Raw genomic sequence first — 19,032 nt, forward strand, 5'->3', positions numbered from 1 at the left:
ACCTCAATTTCCCAGGCCCTTTCAGTGGACAGAGTTAGGTAATATATGTATGTAAATACATACATACATAAATTATTTACATCTATATCCATCTCTCTTTGTCTCTATCTTGAAAATATTGATGTCTCCAATCCCAGTCCAGCATAACAAGGTTCACTCTAGTTTTCTCCCTGTTTGTATTTCTAAATCCCTTGTTGAACAGTGAGCAATCTGGCTCACATTATCCTTGTTGTAGTTGTTTATTTGATTAACCCCTCTGTAAGTGTACGATTTCCCATATCTACTGCCACCTCCTCCCCACTCAGACATCTTTCTCATCCTACCTGAGATCTGACTCCCCACGACAGTTTATCTATGTAAACACCCTGCTCACCCCTCCTGGGACTCTGACACCTTATAGCAGGCCATCCTCATATTGCTGATTGGGCTTTGACATCCCATGTCAGGCCACTACATCATGAGCACTTTCCTCGTTTGGACATGGATGCCTTCCTCACTCTCTTTGGGTTTGGGCACTCCTTGGTAGGCTGCTGATCTTCAGGGATATCCTACTCCCTTTGCTAGTTTACTGACTCCTTCTGCCAGCCTATACTCCCTGCATGGAAATCCTCCGCACTCCATCTGGACCCTAACTCTCCATACTGGGCCACTCCCCCCATGTGTACAACCTCCTCACCCTGCTTGGACTTCAACATACCATGCTGAGTTGCCCCCAAACATGGACACCACCATTACCCTGCTTGGGCTCTGATACCCAGCTCCAGGCCCCCTCTCCACTCAAGGTATGGATGCCATCTCTTTTTTTCCATCTAAGGACTTGAGGAGTGAATTGCTCATGGAGTGAAAATGTAAGGGGAGAGAGAATAACCAGCTATCTCGTGTCTGAGCTCCTCTGCTTACAGTGAGGTTGTTCTTTCAGAACTTTGATTATTTTCTTAAGATCTTTTAAATAACCTTGAATTTTAAGTTACAGCTTATAAATTATTTCATGACACCTTTACTTTTTTATTGAAGTGTGGTCGATTTACAATGTTGTGTTAATTTCTGGTATACAGCATAGTGATTCATTTATATATATATACACATATATATAAATACACACATATATATACACATATACATATTTATATATTCCTTTTTATATTTTTTTCATTATAGGTCATTACAAGGTATTGAATATAGTTCCCTGTGCTATACAGTAGGACCTTGTTGTTTATCTATTTTATATATAATAGTATGTACTTTTTGGTTTCTTTTCATTAGCTGTTAAACATTCATTTTCATCTCCTTTTCTTGCAATGTCTTTAAATGGAGTTCCATCTAAATCCTTTTTTTTATTTTTGATCTTTAATGAGAAGAGATGTGCTGAACTATTCAGAAGAGGTACCTGTGTGAGAACAGGCATGAGCCACAGTAGCTTTCCCTGCTTCCCAGCTCAAGAATTTTCTCCTTTGTTGTTATCATGAAGTATTAAGAAATATGAATATTTCTCTTCCTGATTCAGAAGGCTTCCTGCTGTTACTTTGCTCTTCTCCAGAGTTGCATGCAGCTTGCCTTACAAAGTAGTACTCTCATATTTGAACATTGTATTTTGCTATTACATTCAAGGTCTCCCTTCTTTGCACCTCTGCCTTCCATACCATTCCCACCTTCTCATGACATGAAATTCTTTTCTCCCTGAGATATCTGGTGTTTTCACTCTGTTCAATTTGGACTCTGCTCTTGAGAATTTTTCTTCAGAGTCTCTAGTTTACTAAAAGCATGTATTTACTGGATACTTCTGAGATTCTCAAGGGTTTAAGCTACTTCCAGTTGTCTTTTCACAGGATTCTTTCAAGTTCTGCTTGTTGTTCCTGAGACATTTTTGATTGTCTAAAGAGGAATGCAATGCCCCAGTAGAAAAAGTTGTGATGTATAATAAAAGAAAAAATCATTTGTTTTCCATAATTTATTTTCATCTTAACATGAAATTTGGGGTTTTATCGTTGTTCAGATATATAGGTGATAAAAATCAGAGACAGAGATGAGTAAAAAAAAAAATTGAGCTGCTTACTATTGGATTCTTACTTTGACATTTCTTTGAAATGCTAATGATGCTTTGAATAACTATCAGATTGGAATTCACACATATTTAGTTCTGTACCTTGGCATGAAATACCCACTTGTCAAATGAGAAGTGTGAAATTAAATGGGACAAGTTATGAAAAATAATTTAATCTATAGACTTTGCCTCAGTTTCATCTAAAGAAATAGTAAGAAAATATAAAGATTTTTTCCAAAATATACTTTAAAAAATATACAAGTATGTCAAAATAACAATCTTTATTGCATGTCTAATTACTACTACATTTCTTTGTAAAAATGAAACCCTCTAGATTAAAAATTATTGTTGTAATAATAGAAACACACAATGTGTTCTATGCCGCAGGCATTGTTCTAACTGCTTTACTTCTATTATTTCATTCATCTTCAGAATTCTTTTAGGTATATGCTATTACTATCGTCATTTCCAGATGTGAAAATATAAACATTGCCGAAATTTATTTTGAAGACTGTATGAATTTTTCTTTAAAATTTGAGATACAGGCTAAATCAATTCTCTATTTCCACATATTAAACCACCTCAAAACTGAATGGCTTTAGACAACAACCATTTATTTAGCTCATGATTTTAGTTTTCTTCTGGTCTGGGCCAGACTCAGATAATCTTGCCTGGGCTTGTTCATGCTCATGTGATCATTTGGCAGATTGGCCTGGAGTTGGTTGGTCCTGGTCGGCCTCATTCACATGTCTGGAAGTTGGCTGGCCTTTGGCTAAAGTGACGGGGTGGCCGACGTATTACCCATGCCATCTTTTTTTGATGCCATGACATCTTGTGATTTTGCTGACCCTGGAGGCATTGCCCCTCCCTGGGCTAGTTAGTTCTTAGAGATAATAAACAACTCACCTGTAGACACACCTTTCATATGCAAACCAACCAATCCAGAACCATACTCCAACCACTTTATTTATCAGGTTCTCACACTGAGCTTCTACCCACCTGCCTTAATCACACCAGGGCCAGATATCAGATGACTAGGGCAGTCCCTATGGCTCAGAGCCTGCTGAAAAGATTTGAGCTAACCAATCCTAAACCATCTTACCCTGTTTTGCCCATTACTTCCCATAGAAACCACAATAAAGGCTCTTGCCCACCTTTCCCCCAGCTCATTCTGCCTCCTAACACTGGTGCTTCCCCATGTGTTTCCCTCCTCCCCCCTTGGCAGAGCATGCTCCCTCCTCTTGAGATTTATGACTATCACAGTCTGTCTTTTCAGTGGCAAGTGTCTCCTGATCTGTTAGCTCATCACAATTTCAAACATCTGAGTGATGTGTCACTTCATCAACCAGCAGACTAGCCTGAGCTTGTAGACATACAGGCAAAGTTCCAAGAGCAGCAAGACAACAAGCCCCAGTGCACGAGTGCTTTTAGAGTCTCTGTTTGTACCATGCTTGCCACCGTCCCATTGACCAAAGCAAGGCACATGGCCGTACCTAGGGTCATGTTGGGGGGATGGATACAGGCTGGGGTGTGACTCCAGGGAGCCATTGCAGATTGGGGTTCAACTGCAATCAATCCATACAACAGGCATTTCAGGAGGTTTCATATCAACTTCTCATTGTCTTTGATTTGAATAATCCTTAGACTCTGGGCACTGAAATAAGTAATATTTGCCTTTTCACAACTCTTGGCAAAAATGTTACCAACTATCATGATGCTAAGAGCTGTTATTTAAAAGCCTTGACTTACGAGCTAATAACTAAATTCTCTTTTACTTAGATGAGGACCCAGACAAAATAAAGAATTTGAAGTTGTGATTATACTCATTCTGGTCAAACCACAGAAGAGATGGTAACCTAATAATAGGATTCATAGAAAAATTTAAATAAGATGCCCCTAAAAGTTTTGTTATCATGAACGTGGTCAGAAGCCGCTTGGCTGAGATTTATAGAATCGTTTTCCCATAACAGACTGACTTTTTTCAATTTTCCATTCAAACTCAAACCCTTTAGCCTTCTTCAGCAACTTTCAAAATGGAATTCTAAATTTCCTTATATTAGAACTCCTCCTTTTTACTTTATTTATCTATACTGTCATTCTGTACCAACCTGCTTATGTTGTAAAGCATTACGGGGGACCCAAATAGCCCAGGAAGAAAAAAGAGAAAATAAATTGGAACAGAATGGTAGGTTTCATCTTCTCTTAGTATAACTTTACCTCCATGAAACAGAAAAAAATCTTTTAGTCCACTTTTCACAGATTCTAGAAAGAGTCATAAACAAAGGAAACATGTCCCTCCCTATAAAGAGCCTACTTGATTGTCCTTGAACCCTAGATTGTTCTTTTATCTTAATAGTAATATATTTTCCAGCCCAATGGATATGGGGAATCAGTTAGATCTTAGTTTGAATCTCAGCTTAACCACTTGCTAGCTGGGGAACCTTCAGCAACTTAAGTTGTGTATGTGTTAATTTTGACTTCTAAAAAAAAATGGATATAATAAGTCATAAACTCTAGCCTTTAGGGAGAGTTGAAAGCTGCCTTGCCTTATGCTCCACCTACTCTTCTACCCCATGAAGGATCTCTGTTGTGAGGAGAGGGGGAAATGGAGTTAGCTCAGACAGCGTTGCTACACTAGAAAGGGGACAGAGCTTTTATGGGAAGATTAAGTGATTAGAATAGTACTGGGTGGTGCCAGTTGTTTCTCTTTTAGACTGTTGTCTCTTGGACCTCTTATTCCAGTCACTCTTGTTTCTTCCATCTCAGGATACCTTTGTGTTAGGTCTAGGTAGGGGGACATCTGTTTGGAAAAGCCAAACAGAAACCAGGGTGAGTTCTGGGGCTATGCAAAGCCAGGAGCAAACCTTCTTCTGTCAGCACCAAGGGAGGGAACAGTATAGGGACCAGGGATGAAACTTCAATAAAGAGAGCTGATTTGTCAGTAGCATCAAATATCCATTAAGATTTACTGGGGTTGCCAATTTGTTTATGAAAGAGATTATGCCAAATCTCTTTCCAGCAGAAAATTATGATTATTATTAATCATTTCACAGGATCCTTATGAGGATCAAATGAGATGATATAAATGTAACTCTTAATTCAGTGCATAGTAAATAGCACATATCTATTGAATGTTACTTGTTAATTTATAAAAACTTTGATGTTTGGGATTTATAATAATAACTAACTTCTTTAAAATGTGAATCAGCTAGTCAACCTTGAATTTGTTGTTTTAATCTACTACATTGACCACGCTTGACTTTTTCCTAAGATTAGGTTATGGGCTTATAGGGGTAATTTAACTTTTGATTGTGGCACATATTTAGCCGAGTATGAATTAAAATGACCAATCAAAAAAGTAAACCGTCTTTCTTTGCTAATTTCTTTGGCCAGGTTTTTACACAGTATGTCTTTAAAAGACAAATTAGGTCACAATAATCATGGAGTATTTTAAATCTCAGAGAACATATGTTTTTAAAAAAATAATAAAGCAATAAAAATTATCATTTTTCTTTGGTTTTTTACTGCATTACATTTTCAAAGATCTGAAGAAGTTGGGGGAAAAAGTTTTGCTATTTCAGAGAAAAAAGAAAAAAGTAGTTTTGTGTTAATAGCTCAGCATCAGTTTCTTTTAAAAGAGTCTCACTTTTTAGTAATATTAATAGGATTACATTGTTTGTCTATGTTAAGCGTGAACAAAACCTTTTTGTCTGAATCATATCTGTTTAGAATTAATCTTAATTTTATATTTAAAGTAACACTATCAAGATTGTTGACCTTAAATTGCTTCTAATTATACTTCTTTTCAAGATTTTGTTTCTGAATTTATTTGCTGGGAGAAGGGCAAAGGGATGTCATTATATATGATGTTGATTTACCTACTGATTTCATTTACTGTCAGAGTCTGAACATGGGTGTTCCATTTTAAGAAAACCTGATTTTGTCATCCAATATAAAACGTACTCCCTGGGGACAAAGGAAGAAGGTGGATAGTTACTTAATTAATACCCAATTCATACCTTTAAAATGCACCCTAAGGTATATCAGGAAGATCGGTTCGCACACACACACAAACAAACACAAACACAAACACACACACACACACACACACACACACACACACACACACAAATTCATCTTATACACGTCACTGGGGTCATGGGTATTTCGTAAAGTGAGGATATCACTGTGTAGCAATAAATCAAATGTCTGAACATTGCACAAGTTCAAAAGGGCACTGCTGTTGTCTCAGGGCTTTTAGAGTCCTTTATAAACAAGTACCCTGACCTTCTTTCTCCCTTTCGCAGATGATCTCGCTCAACAGGAGGACAGTGATCCCCCAAAAGAATATGATCCGGGGCAATTTGCAGGCCTTCTCCATGGATCCTCTCCAGCCTGTGAGTCCCCTGAAAATCCATTCCATCTTTACAGGAAAAGAACTGAACGTGAAGAAGGACAAGATGAAGTCAGTTTGGCAAATAGTCCTTTGCCTTTGAAGCAGACTCCAGTAGAAAATAACTCGGAACCTTTGGTAAAGAAAATTAAGCCCAAAGTGGTCAGTAGAACAATTTTTCACAAAAAAAACAACCAACTCGAGAACCACACCATTGTTGGCACAAGAACAAGTAGGAGTGGCTCCCGGAATGGGGACCAGTGGATTGTGAACACGGGGGGATTCGTGGAGAGAGCCTGTACCCTGGGGAGAATCAGATCATTGCCGAAAGCCCTGATCGACATGCATTTATCCAAAAATGTCTCTAAATCAGATTCTGATCTCATTGCCTACCCTTCAAGTGAGAAAACTTCAAGAGTTAACTGGAGTGAATCTTCAAATGCTGAACACAGTTCTAAAGGGAATTCTGAAAGAACTCCATCCTTCACTTCCGAGTGGGAAGAAGTAAGCTTTGTTCTTGTTGTTCTTTATAGAAGGCTTTAGAGTCAAGGGAGTTTGAGGGGAAGGATTTTCAGCTTTTTAAATCTTTCAGAGGAAAAAAATTAACAAATGCATACAGCTTCCAGTGGAAGGGAAAGGTTCTAGAGGTAATACATGATAATTTCACAGCGAGTAGAAAAACCAACACAATTCCACACATGAGGGGAAATCTATTGTTTCCATTGAAATTGATATCAAGCAGAAGTAATAACTAGCTATGAGGTACAAGAGGAATGTTCGCATTATGTCCTACCAAGCATTGCAGCTGACAAATTGAGAAAAATATTTGTATTTTTGTTTTGCTCTGTATCATACTGCTACTTGCTAAACTCTTTGTTAGCCCATCTCCCTTTTTTAAAGTATCTTATATTTTCAGAAGAGCTTCTTATAGTTTTAAACTTAATGGTAAACAGAATGATCCTGGCCCTTCTCCAAGAACCATACCACAAAAACAAACAAACAAAAAAACCCCCGACAAATTACTTAATATTTCCCTCTAAAACTATTGGAGAAACAATTAAGGAAAATGTGTTGGGGTTAAGTATCACCTATTTAAGATCTACCTAAAGACAGCCTTTAATTTCATATAATTACTCAGAAAGTAAATGCCTTTGTAAGGTTACAAAATATCATTTTTTGTTCCTAAGGAGGACTACATCATAAAGTAATAAAGTTTCTGGCTTTTTCTTTAATTTCTTCAGAGAATGGACCGTACTCTTCCTTGGCATTTCAGTCTAACTTGTCACATTGTGTCTCTCAAAAGACTGTGCCAGTTGGAATAGGTTTTGAAGCACAATAGGTCACTACAGCATTCTGAGAACTAGAAGTGGAAATGGTTCTAGTATTGACATTCTGAATTGAGCTGTTTGAGAAAATCACTTAATCTCTCTGCATCTGTTTCAGGGTGAACAAAATGGAACATTTAAGTAATGCTCATTGTCCCTTATGAAGCCTGCTGTCTTACTAAGTTTGCTAGGATGACGAGGAGAGGGATTAAACTCTAAATGGCTAAAGCTCAGACAGTCATGTCTTCCTATAAACTCCATACTTGTAGATTGATAGTTTATTCGAGTCTATCCATTTCTTATATTTATTAACTCTGTGAATAATATCTGAAATCGTTTTTGGAACAAGGCAGGAATAATTAACATCTAACTTATCTCTTAGAATCAAGTTGTTTCCATGCCTAGATTCTGGTGATGACATGCCACAAATCAACTTGTAGCTGGTCAAACCATTTAGCAAGAACTTGATTGAAATGGCCATGCTTCACCCGTCAGATGGGATGCATGCTCTCAGATAGAAGAGGAAGGATGCCCAAGAGGATAGACATTATCATATGAACTTATCCTCAGCTCCTTCCCCTTCTGAGTTTAAAGAATACTCGATTCCTAACTTACTGACCCATGTAGGTCCAAACAAGTTTCATTTTAGAAAATACAAAGAAAAAGCAAGCTGATTTTGAAAGTTTAATAGAGGGAAACATAATTTGTATTTTTAAAAGCAATTCAAAAGCTGTCTGCCTCACTTTAAACCTTTCTCTATCGGTCTCTTAATTGTGGTATTGCAGGGGTAATAATATCAAGAATATATGCTTCTGGTGTTTGAAAGTTATTTTACAATGGAGTGCTAAACGTGAATGTAATAATCCATTTACGTGTTTTTTTGTTTCTCACAGATTGACAAAATAATGAATTCCATAGATGTTGGAATTAACAGTGGACTTGAAGGAATTAATGGTGAGACCACAAGTAAGGAAACCTTTCCTCTACATTGTAATGAATAAATGTGCTCAAGAACTAGCTATAATATGAATTGTAATCTATAGATAATTTCATATTTTACTTTAATAACAGTAGCTGCAAATTATTTCCTTCCACTCATGTTAAACAATCGTGACCTCCAAACAACATCATCAGTGTAGTGATATAGCAGATTGAGAGGTTTTTTTTCCTATGTGCTGTTTTACTATGCTAATTAACAGGAATGAAGTTTCAACTTTATGTGGAGCTAAGTATGAAATGCTTCAAAGTGTTATAGAATATGATGACAATACACTACTATTTCTCATTTGATGAAATGTCCCATTCATCCTGGCCAAAGTGATTAGCAACTTCTCCTATATTGTAAGCTCCAATGGCAAGAACTATGTGTTGCTCATCTTCTTATATCCCAGAATACCTAGCAGGGAGTCCCACAAGTAGTTAGCTCTGTGATCACTACTTAATATATTACCCTTACAAAGTATTGCTTTCTTCCCTACAATTAAAGCTCAGAGTGGAAGCCCATTTGAAACTTTCTTTGAAGACTTTTTACTTAATACTGATGGGTGATATCAAATGCTGGATAGCTAAGCCTGAAAGTAATACTCATACTAAAGAAGCTACTCTTCTGGAAGGCATCAAAAGACCTGGCTTTGTTTCTGTTCTGCCACTAAGTAGTAGTGTCATATAAATTAGGTCTGTAAATTTGGAGTTGAAACACGTGCTTTCTAAGCTCTCAGGAGAACTCATGTTTAAGTTAGTAGTGGTAGTTGACGTTTCTGTCGAGATGATAAGATTAAGGTCTGAAAGAGAGAGAGAGAGATGTCTAAATGTGTCACTGGATGAAGAGTTATGGGACTTTGTGGCCCTTTGATAGTCACCAAGACTTTTTAAACAGCATTCCAAGTGACTGTTAAGGTCCGGAAAGTTGGAGAATGGCTCTCTCTTGGCGGACTGGGCCTGGGTAGATAAGAAATGACATTAAAATCTGGAATTACAATCACTAAAGGGAATATTCAGGTCGAAATGAGACCCTTGTAGGAGCACCTCACTCATTACTCCTATGCTGGGACAGGTGAGAACTTAAATTATTCTAATGTGGCTGGGCTCCATGATGTTAGTTAAGTGATCATTTTTTTTAAAGAGTAAACTTTTTCCTGAAATGCATATTTGTTTTAAATTTTAAAAATTGTAAAATTATTTACAGACATTGTGTGCATGTGTTTAGTGACACAAGCATGGTATCAGTCTGTGATAGCATGTGTAGCCAGCTCTCTCACACAGAGACGCTAGTAAACACTGAGGACTTTTCTAGTATCCAAAGAACTAGCCTAAGTATGTGTGTTGCTACATAGTTTTCACACATTCTTGTGGACTAATTTCAAGAAAGCTGTAGGAATACAGATTTTTGACTGATGTGAAGGTAAGGATTTGTTTTCTTAACAACAGTGAATTCCCTGATCCTAAGACTGCTCAAGCAGAGACTGAGTGCTTCTCTGTTGAAAGATTTAGGTGACTTTGAACATTAATGTTCTAAAATTCTTCAGATAGTACCGTAGAATTGTGACAATATTATAAGCATGACTGTAATGAAAATAAGGATAAATGCTTAAAAATGCCACTCAGGCAATGCTGCCTTTGAAGGGCATTTTAGCAGTAAACAAATCCACAGATTATTTTCCCTTAATTCTCCTCTTTTCACCTCTCAGATAGCCATCCTACCTGTTTTATTTAACTATTTTCTACAGTGATAATGAAAATGAAAATAGAGACTCAGTCCCCAAAGCATCATTACTATTAACAAAGACTGGTTCTGCATGCGCCTTAATTTTCACTTCTTAATTACACACTAATTATGCACTAAGTGATTGACCATAACATGTGGCATTCCAATTGGCCATTAGGCCATTTGTGAATTACAGCTTTACTGGGCTTCAGGCTTTTCCCTCTGGAGGCTAGAAAGAACTAGAGAGGTGATAAACAACCCCAAGAAGATGACATTCCACAAATAATATATCGGATACTGAGTGTGGTCAGGAAATTACATGGTGAAATAAAAAGTCAGACAGACATGAATTCAAATATCAGCTCTGCTATTTACTAGCTGCATGATCTTAGGCAACTCACTTAGTTTCCCCATCAACAGAAATGGACATATTAATATAGGATCATTGTAGAGACACGTGCAATGGCATGTGTGTAGAGTCTGACACACGTAGACATTTTAGCTCTCCCTTGCCTTACCATGAGGGAGATGTTGTTTTAGACACTGTAGATGTATCAAAATAAACACACATCAGCCCTTCTTTTCAGAACTTAATGTCAGCTAGACTCACATTCTTCATATTAAATTTGCTGTTTTCTGTGTAATTGTGGTATATCAATTAGAATGCAGGTCATAACAAGCCTGACAGTTAGTTGGTACCAGAGAAGAGTAATTACTAAAAGGGAGCATAAAACTTCAGGGTATCCTGGCAAAGAAAAGAGAAAACTCTAGAAGGTTATCAATTTAAATGGACTAAATTATTTTTATGAAATCTGAATATCCTCTTTTTGCCTGACACTGGGGAAGAGATGTGTAATGAAATCAACAGGGGAGGGGGCAAATTTAGAGTGAATGAGAGGCAGTACTTTACCTAGCGTGTGTTGTCGGTGTCTAGAATTTTGCTTTGGAAGGCCACTGAGCCAAGCTCTATGCCTGGCTTCATCGGAGCTGAAGAGTTTTATGAGTAATTTATGATGTTTGTTGCTAAAAACCTCAGAAGGTGATTGGGAGAATAAAATCATAGGCAGTGGAATTACATGATGGATCAAGAATCAGCATTAAATTTTCCATGCTCTTGCCCATTTGGTTTCAAAGTTTTTGTTTGCTTCCCCATCCCCACTTGCATTTGCAATTTCAGATATTTTGTAAACAAAATATTTATTGGACTGGGAGGGGATCTGGAACTCTCCCATCTTCATTCCTAAAAATATGAACCAGATCAAAGTTTAAGCAGTCTCTATCAATCATGTAACTAGTTCTACTCATAGAAATCAGTTTCCTCTTTTTAAAAATTTACTCAGCAATTATGTAGTAATTTGAAACTTATCCAGCAGCTCCAACTGCTCCAGAACTAAGATAGAAATAAATAAAATTTGCTGAATTTATTTTAGGTCAGTCCCTTAGGTTTTCACTCAGACTATTATTAACAGATGATTTTCACAAACATGACTTCCAGTTTCCCACTTGAAATCAGATCTAAATGCCAAACAAATTGGCATTGGCAGTAGTAATCAATTATAACAAATACCTCATGTTATATAGAACTTCCTTTTCTTTGGTGATGCTGTATATGTGATGTGACAGGGCATTCTACATCATCATGTGCACCCATGCATAGAATTTTTTCAGAGAACAGGTTTTGAGGTTAGATAGACTTGGCTTCAGATCCCAGTGTTGCACTTCGGTGGCTTTGTAACCTATTTGATCTCCATTTCCTCCACCATAAATTCAGATTTTTGACAACCATCTAATAAGACTGCTGCAAGGTTAAATTATACAGTTGTACTACTATAGCCTAGAACATAGCAGGTGATCAGTAAGTACACTCTTGTCTTCTTATCCAAATATGCATGACTTATCTTTCTAATTAGAGTGTATACCACACAGGAAGACACTTGGGAAATCTTGCTTTTCTTTTTGATCAATGAAGATTATAGTTAAGATGTAATTATTCATATTCTAAGTTGCTTTCATGTGGAGTCTTTCTTGAAGTTTTATTTCTTAACCGTTGCCTTTGTATCACAAGGAAGTACTTTCAAGTTAGGAAATTTACCATGTTCATTGGAACTACTTCAGTTGTCACACTTTCCAAGGATCAGGTTGATGATCTTCTTGATGAGACTGAGGATCACTTAAGTAAAGTGTAGGCAATAATTGACTCCACAGGACCTACTTAACGTTACACAACAGCAAATACGCAGAGTAATCAAGTGCCCAGACCTTGTAATACAGGGGTGGCACATAATCTTATAAACACCCTCCTGGTTCTAAACTGGTTTTAATCATCTCCTACTATACTCAACAGACTTCAAGTATATAGACTGTGTTAGATTGGCCTCAACTACATGAATATAAAAAATAGTATTTAGTTAGAAGAAATTTTTAAGACTGGGATTTTTTTCTTTATACTTAAATTGTATTCAGAGAGAAATAGTCTGGAGTCTTATCTTTTAAAAATTTACTTTTGCCAATATGTGAATTCCATCTAAATTTTAATTAGAAATAAAAGCCATTAAAATGAATTTGTAAAGAATTTTATCATAGAGTATACTGTCTATGTTGGATAGATATAGATAAGCATAATTTTTAAGTTATTTGCTGGAGAATACATAGCTCTGAAAGCAATAGCATTAATAACATTAATCCACAACTTTATTTTCTAAGCTTTTGCTCCTTTTCTTCCAAGAGTCTGAGAGCCAGGTTACAGTGTAGAGTCCCTCATAGCCATAGAGACCCGCCATGGAGAGTATCTAGGAATTTAGGAAATCACCAAGGCAGAAAAAGTATTCTCCCTGCTCCTGATCTAAGCTCCACCTTCTCCCTGGTCTACAGGAACAGAGAGAGCTTACATGGCCCTTTCCCCAGAGAAAGTCTCTTTCTGAGTGTCTAAGGCAGACATCTCCACAGCCCCAGACACTGCTTCTTCCTGATATTTTGGTTGCTTCCCGGCCCCTGATATTTGCTCACATAGCTTATTAGATCTCCATCAGGAGATGCTTTGCCGCCAATGCAGCTGATAACTGTCCTCCTGCTGAGGTTGCTGATGGGAATATCATTCCTCAAACTCTAGGAGAATACTTTTAAAGAAATGTACTTAGAATTTGCTACAGCTGCACTATTAGAGAAATGATAAGGAGGAAAGAAGCTAAGTTGTATCCCACTCTTACTGTGTGCCAGATGCTGTGCAGCTTACTCCTGTTAACATTTTTGCATTCAATTCTCCAAATAACTCAGGGAGGTGTTGTTATACCCATTTTATAGATGAAGAAAGGCTTAGAGAGGGTAAGTAACTTATTAAAGTCAGCTGCTTCAAACATGGGTTTGTTTCTTCCTGAAGTTCATACTCCTTTCAATAAAATTTGCTGCTACTACTGAACAACAGAAGCCAGCCCTTTGCTTCTTTGTCTTTAGCTCAATTCACACTCATATGCTCTGTGGGAGCCAACTGAGGTGTTTAAGTGTAGAACCAACCACCTCCTCTTAGCAAAGCCTAACTATTTATATGGAAGACTTTAGTTCAAACCCCAAAGCCCTCCTAAGGCACAGTCCACATGGTCATATATTTAAATGAATCACAGACCTGAATATCTCCTACCTCCCAAAGGAGAATGCATATGCTAATAATGACTTGGATTTTACTTATTTTCAGAGGAAGAATTTTCCTTGCCTCCAGTAATATTCTTTTTTCCATGAACTGTTAAATTGCACATAAAAGCCTCTCTGTGAAATGCTTTGGAACAGGCATAATTTATTTTTGATTTTTATTTCTTTTTACAGCACTATTTTTAATAGAGCCAACTGGGGAAGGTGGGTAGTAGAATACGTTAGCACACAAGCACACTATTTTGTCTAAATCAAGAGAGGACTTATTTTATTATTATTTTATATAACACTTCACTGAGTAACTTAGGTTTTTTTTTTCTCAGATAGATTAAATCTAAGAAATCCCTTAATAATAGAATAGCCATATGAAAATATGAATTACAGTAATCATTAGGCTATCATGAGTTAACTAATCTTTATCAAGAGATAGTGCTTAATCAACCAAACAACTGTGTCCTTAACACAGTAGACACTAAAATTTGTTTAATACCATTTATTCCAAATAGTCATTAAAGCTAAAATAACCTACATACTATTGATTTTGATAATTAGCATATGGCAGAGGTTCTTGAAATGACATTTTGAAATGAAAAGTAATATTCATATGTGAAATTTGGTTTCTCTTAAGTGTGAAATAGTTGAGCGTTTTTCTGTGGCCTAATATTTGCCTATAGTTAGAACTGGTACATTGTTTTCAATTCAGCAAAATGTTTAACCTTCTAGAAGAGGCCAAGAGAAGTAACTGCAGTCTTCTACTTGTACTAAAATAGTTTCCATAGCATCTTTTGTATTTGATCAATCAGTATCTGCTCCCATATTTCCCATGATGATAATAAACTCACTACTTCCAGAGACAGTATATTCTATCACTGGGAAGCTCAAATTGTTAAAAACTCATTTTTTTGAGTCCCTTTTATCTTAAAAAAATTTTCAACAAAACAAAGAATGGGTAATAGCCCATTATTTCTAATATATATATTTATGTATCTTCAGGATATGACTGATATTTTTGATAGACTGTGCCCCTTGCACATTCACCATAAAGCTGAAAAGCAATCACAAAGAATCTTCTTTGTAAACACTTTAATAATACCAATTGGATGACCTGTGTATAAATGTCAGCGCATTTTACGAAGTCCACCAACCTCATACAGGTAATAGAATTTAGAAATGAAATGTTTTATAAATTTAAGATCAATGGTACCCAGCAATATTACTTGTAGGAATATATCCTAAGGAAGCAATAGGACAAGAGAAAAATATGTGTATGTAAAGATGTTCATTTCAGCATCATTTATGATCATTTAAGAAAGAGAATCAAACTAAATGACCGTTAATAGAAAATTCATAAAATGAGTTACTGTAATTCCTTATGATGAAATGTTGAATAACTAATTTAAAATGATATTGTATCTATATTTACTACCATGAAAATATAACCATAATACACTACTAACTGAAAAAATAGATAACCAAGTAAATTATAGTCCCATTTTTTATTACACATGCATGAAAAAGATCTAAAAGGACATACACAAAAAAGTTAACTGATATCTCTGGGTAAGATTATGAGTGTTTTTTATTTTCTGCTCTCCTAAATTTTCCAAAATTTTTATAATGACTGTACAGTATTTTTATTTTCTTTGTCTACATCATTCAATAGAAAAAAGTATAAGCCAATTTAGTAAATAAGTAAGATGGTTTAAAAAAATTACAATTTATGCACAGACACAAATATGCAAACACACACACATATATAAACATTTATGTGTGAAACAAAATGTTATAACTTTCAGTGGTGATAACTGTTTATCAAGTGAATACTATTGAATATATGATTAAGTCTTTTTATCAGTTTTGAGTTAAAGTAAGTGTGTTTCAGTGGTTTCAGAAAAGGGAGTCATTTGACTTTATTTTTATTTCTTTATGTTACTGTAAAAAATATTTTTAATGAACTACACAAATTTTTAAAATATCTGTAACCCAACCCCCGATCAAAATCATTTTTTCTTTTGTCCATGTCCTGGTCTGTGTACAAATTATAATGACCTTCTAGCCTTTGTCTATGTGTACAATATTTGTATATCAATAATTTTATAGATAGAATTTTGCAGTCTTCATTGTCACATACCATTTCACAAAATTCTATTTTCTTACTTTTTTTCCTTATCCCCTTGCTTTATAAGCCTCCTGTGAATATCCAATGTTAGCATGCTGTATATACTTCCACTCTTTTCTTCAATTTCATGCAATTACAGATAGACAGATAGATGTTTGCTATGTTTTGAAAACATGAAATCATACTATATATATATCTATTTCTCTGCAACTTACTCTTCTCATTTAATAATAAATTATAGCTTTACTTTCTTTTTATAATCAGTAAAGTAAATAACCTATGAAACAAAATTGTACTGGTGAAGTTTACATTCAGAGAGGAAAAGAGCTGTGATCTGATAAATACGCCCACCTCTGCACTAACTTGCTGTTTAACTGGGAAAACAACACCTCTCAATGAGCCTCAGTTTCCTAATTTGAAAATAAAAAGGTAGAACTCCATTTTTTCCAACTCTATAATTCTGTGACTCATACTTTTATTTTTCATTTTATGGGTTATACTCTGCCAGAATGTCCCTCTTTAAAGCTTTCCACTTCTTAATTTCTTAAGGACAAATGACCAATAAATCTCCAATATGTGTATTTCAGCTGGGTTCTTCTGGAAATGTTGCCAGATTCTCATTTTACAATGCTTTAAAAACATATTAATATAATAAATGAATATTTTAATTGATATTGGTGTATAAGATATTTAAGTTCTTGTTTCTATATGCAAAAATGACTTTTTCCGAAGCATCTCAGCTCTTTTAATAAATCTTACGCTGATTTATAGGAGATTTAAATGACTAGCTGAAATCATGTACACTTCAGTAGTGTGAATGGGAATAATTCCCATTATTATAGCAGACTTTCTGATACTCTACTTTGCCTGCTGCTTGAATCCACTAAGCTTCTTATAAGAATTTTTAATGGCAAAAAAAAGAAGTTAGCATTTCATTAGCATATACTTTTCATTAGGTTGTAGGTACCAACCAAATGTTCACAATCACCCATTTCTTACCCACTGCTTTGGTTTGACCAAACTGTGATCAGGCAACCCCGCACACACAGTTTCCTGAACTTTGGCCTGTCCCCAAATCTGAGCAAGCACTACAGTGCAGACCTTTTCCCCTTAACAGTTCATTCCAAATCAGCTGAGCACAGAAACATTTCCACTTACACCACCTTGCTCATGCTGTCTGCTCACCACCCCCCCAGCTTACTCTATTTCTCCTCAGAGTTCCTGCTAGTCTTGCTTACCCTTTCCTATAAAAGAAAAGCCCTTTTTCCATTTGCTTTGAGATGCCTGAAATCCTGAAGGAGGAGCATACTCCCTATTATAAGTCTTTTTAAGTCTCTCCTTGCCTAATTCTGGATTTGTATTTTTTGACAGTACTAAAATTTTTTTTGGCCTTTTTTGTTTCATCTTTTAACTTCTCAGCCAGTTTTCTTTTCCTCTCTTAGTGTTAATTAGACCATAAAAGGCCTTTCTTCAGTGCTGTTCCTCAGACTATATACTAAAGGATTTTCTCTGTGTAGCCATTGTTTTGAAAAATGTGTGTATACTTGTATGTTTATATGTGTATGTGACTCGTGGATTGTATTTGTAATAATCATAATTGTATATGTGACATAATTACATATGTGACACATAATATAGATTTCTATGTTAATATCTGATACAATTCTGTATCAACCAAGAATTTCCTTAGAAAATTCCACCATTATCTCTTAATATCACATCAAATGTGAAAACGTAAGTGAAATACTGAGGTTTATTTTTTTTAACACAAGTGTAACATACAATACCAAATACATAATACCTACTGTTGCCGACATAGGAAATGCTTGTTATAGTGATGCTGAGCCTTAATGATAGAAGTAGAGGAAGGTTTCCTTTTTTAAGGGCTGAAAAATATTCCATTTTATTTATATACCACATTTTTTCATTCCATTGATCCATTGATGGACATTTAGGTTGTTTCTATATCTTGACTGTTGTGAAAAATGATGTAGTGAACATAGGAGTGTAGATGTGTCTTCGAGATTCTGATTTCAATTCTTTTGGATAAGTACCTAGAGGTGGGATTGCTGGATTGTAGGGAAGTTCTACTTTTAATTTTTTAGGAATCTCTCTCTATACTCTTTTCTATAGCAGTTTCATCATTTTACATTCTCACCAACACTGTATAAGGATACAGTTTCTTCACATCTTCACCAACACTTGTTGTCTTAAAAAAAAAAAGATTTATGATAGCCATCCTAACAGGTGTGAGGTAGTATTGTAGTTTTGATTTGCATTTCACTGGCAAATGATGTTGAGCATCTTTGCATATACCTGTTGGCCTGGAGGGCATTCTGCTAAGTGAAATAAGCCAATCACAGAAGGACAAGTACTGCATGATTCCACTTGTATGATGTCCTAGTCCATTCAGGCTGCTTGCTCTAACAGAATGCTGTAGACTGGGCGTCTTGTAAACAACAGCAGCTTATTTCTCACAGTGCTGGAGGCAGAAAGTCCAAGATCAAGGTGCCAGCAGGTGGGGTGTCCAGGGAAAGCTTGTGTCTCAGTTCATGCAGCTGTCTTTTTGCTGCGCTTTCAAATAGCAAAAGGGGGAAGGCAGCTCTGTGGAGTCTCTTTAATAAGAGCACTAATTCCATTCATGAGGGCTCTGCTCTCAGGACCTAATCGCCTCCCAAAGGCTCCACCTCCAAATACTATCACACTGGGAATTAGATTTCAACATTCGAATTTTGCTAGGACATGAACATTCAGTCTATAGTATATGAGTTATCTAAAATAGTCAAACTCATGGAAATAGAGGGTAGA

General features: G+C 36.0%; 1 protein-coding gene across 5 annotated transcripts in view; it reads left to right on the forward strand.

Moving 5' to 3' along the window:
• Nucleotides 1-19,032, forward strand: part of ANKS1B (ankyrin repeat and sterile alpha motif domain containing 1B) — an 860,521-nt gene that overhangs the window by 433,730 nt on the left and 407,759 nt on the right. For 4 of the 5 annotated variants that reach the window (XM_032493560.1, XM_032493561.1, XM_032493562.1 and 1 more), the window contains exons 13-14: nt 6,349-6,938; nt 8,653-8,725. In XM_032493560.1, coding sequence (XP_032349451.1) covers nt 6,349-6,938; nt 8,653-8,725 — 663 coding nt within the window. The remainder of the gene's footprint in view (nt 1-6,348; nt 6,939-8,652; nt 8,726-19,032) is intronic. The other variant, XM_032493567.1, reaches the window with a different exon arrangement.

Source organism: Camelus ferus, chromosome 12 (assembly GCF_009834535.1).
Source record: "Camelus ferus isolate YT-003-E chromosome 12, BCGSAC_Cfer_1.0, whole genome shotgun sequence".
Lineage (NCBI taxonomy): Eukaryota > Metazoa > Chordata > Mammalia > Artiodactyla > Camelidae > Camelus > Camelus ferus.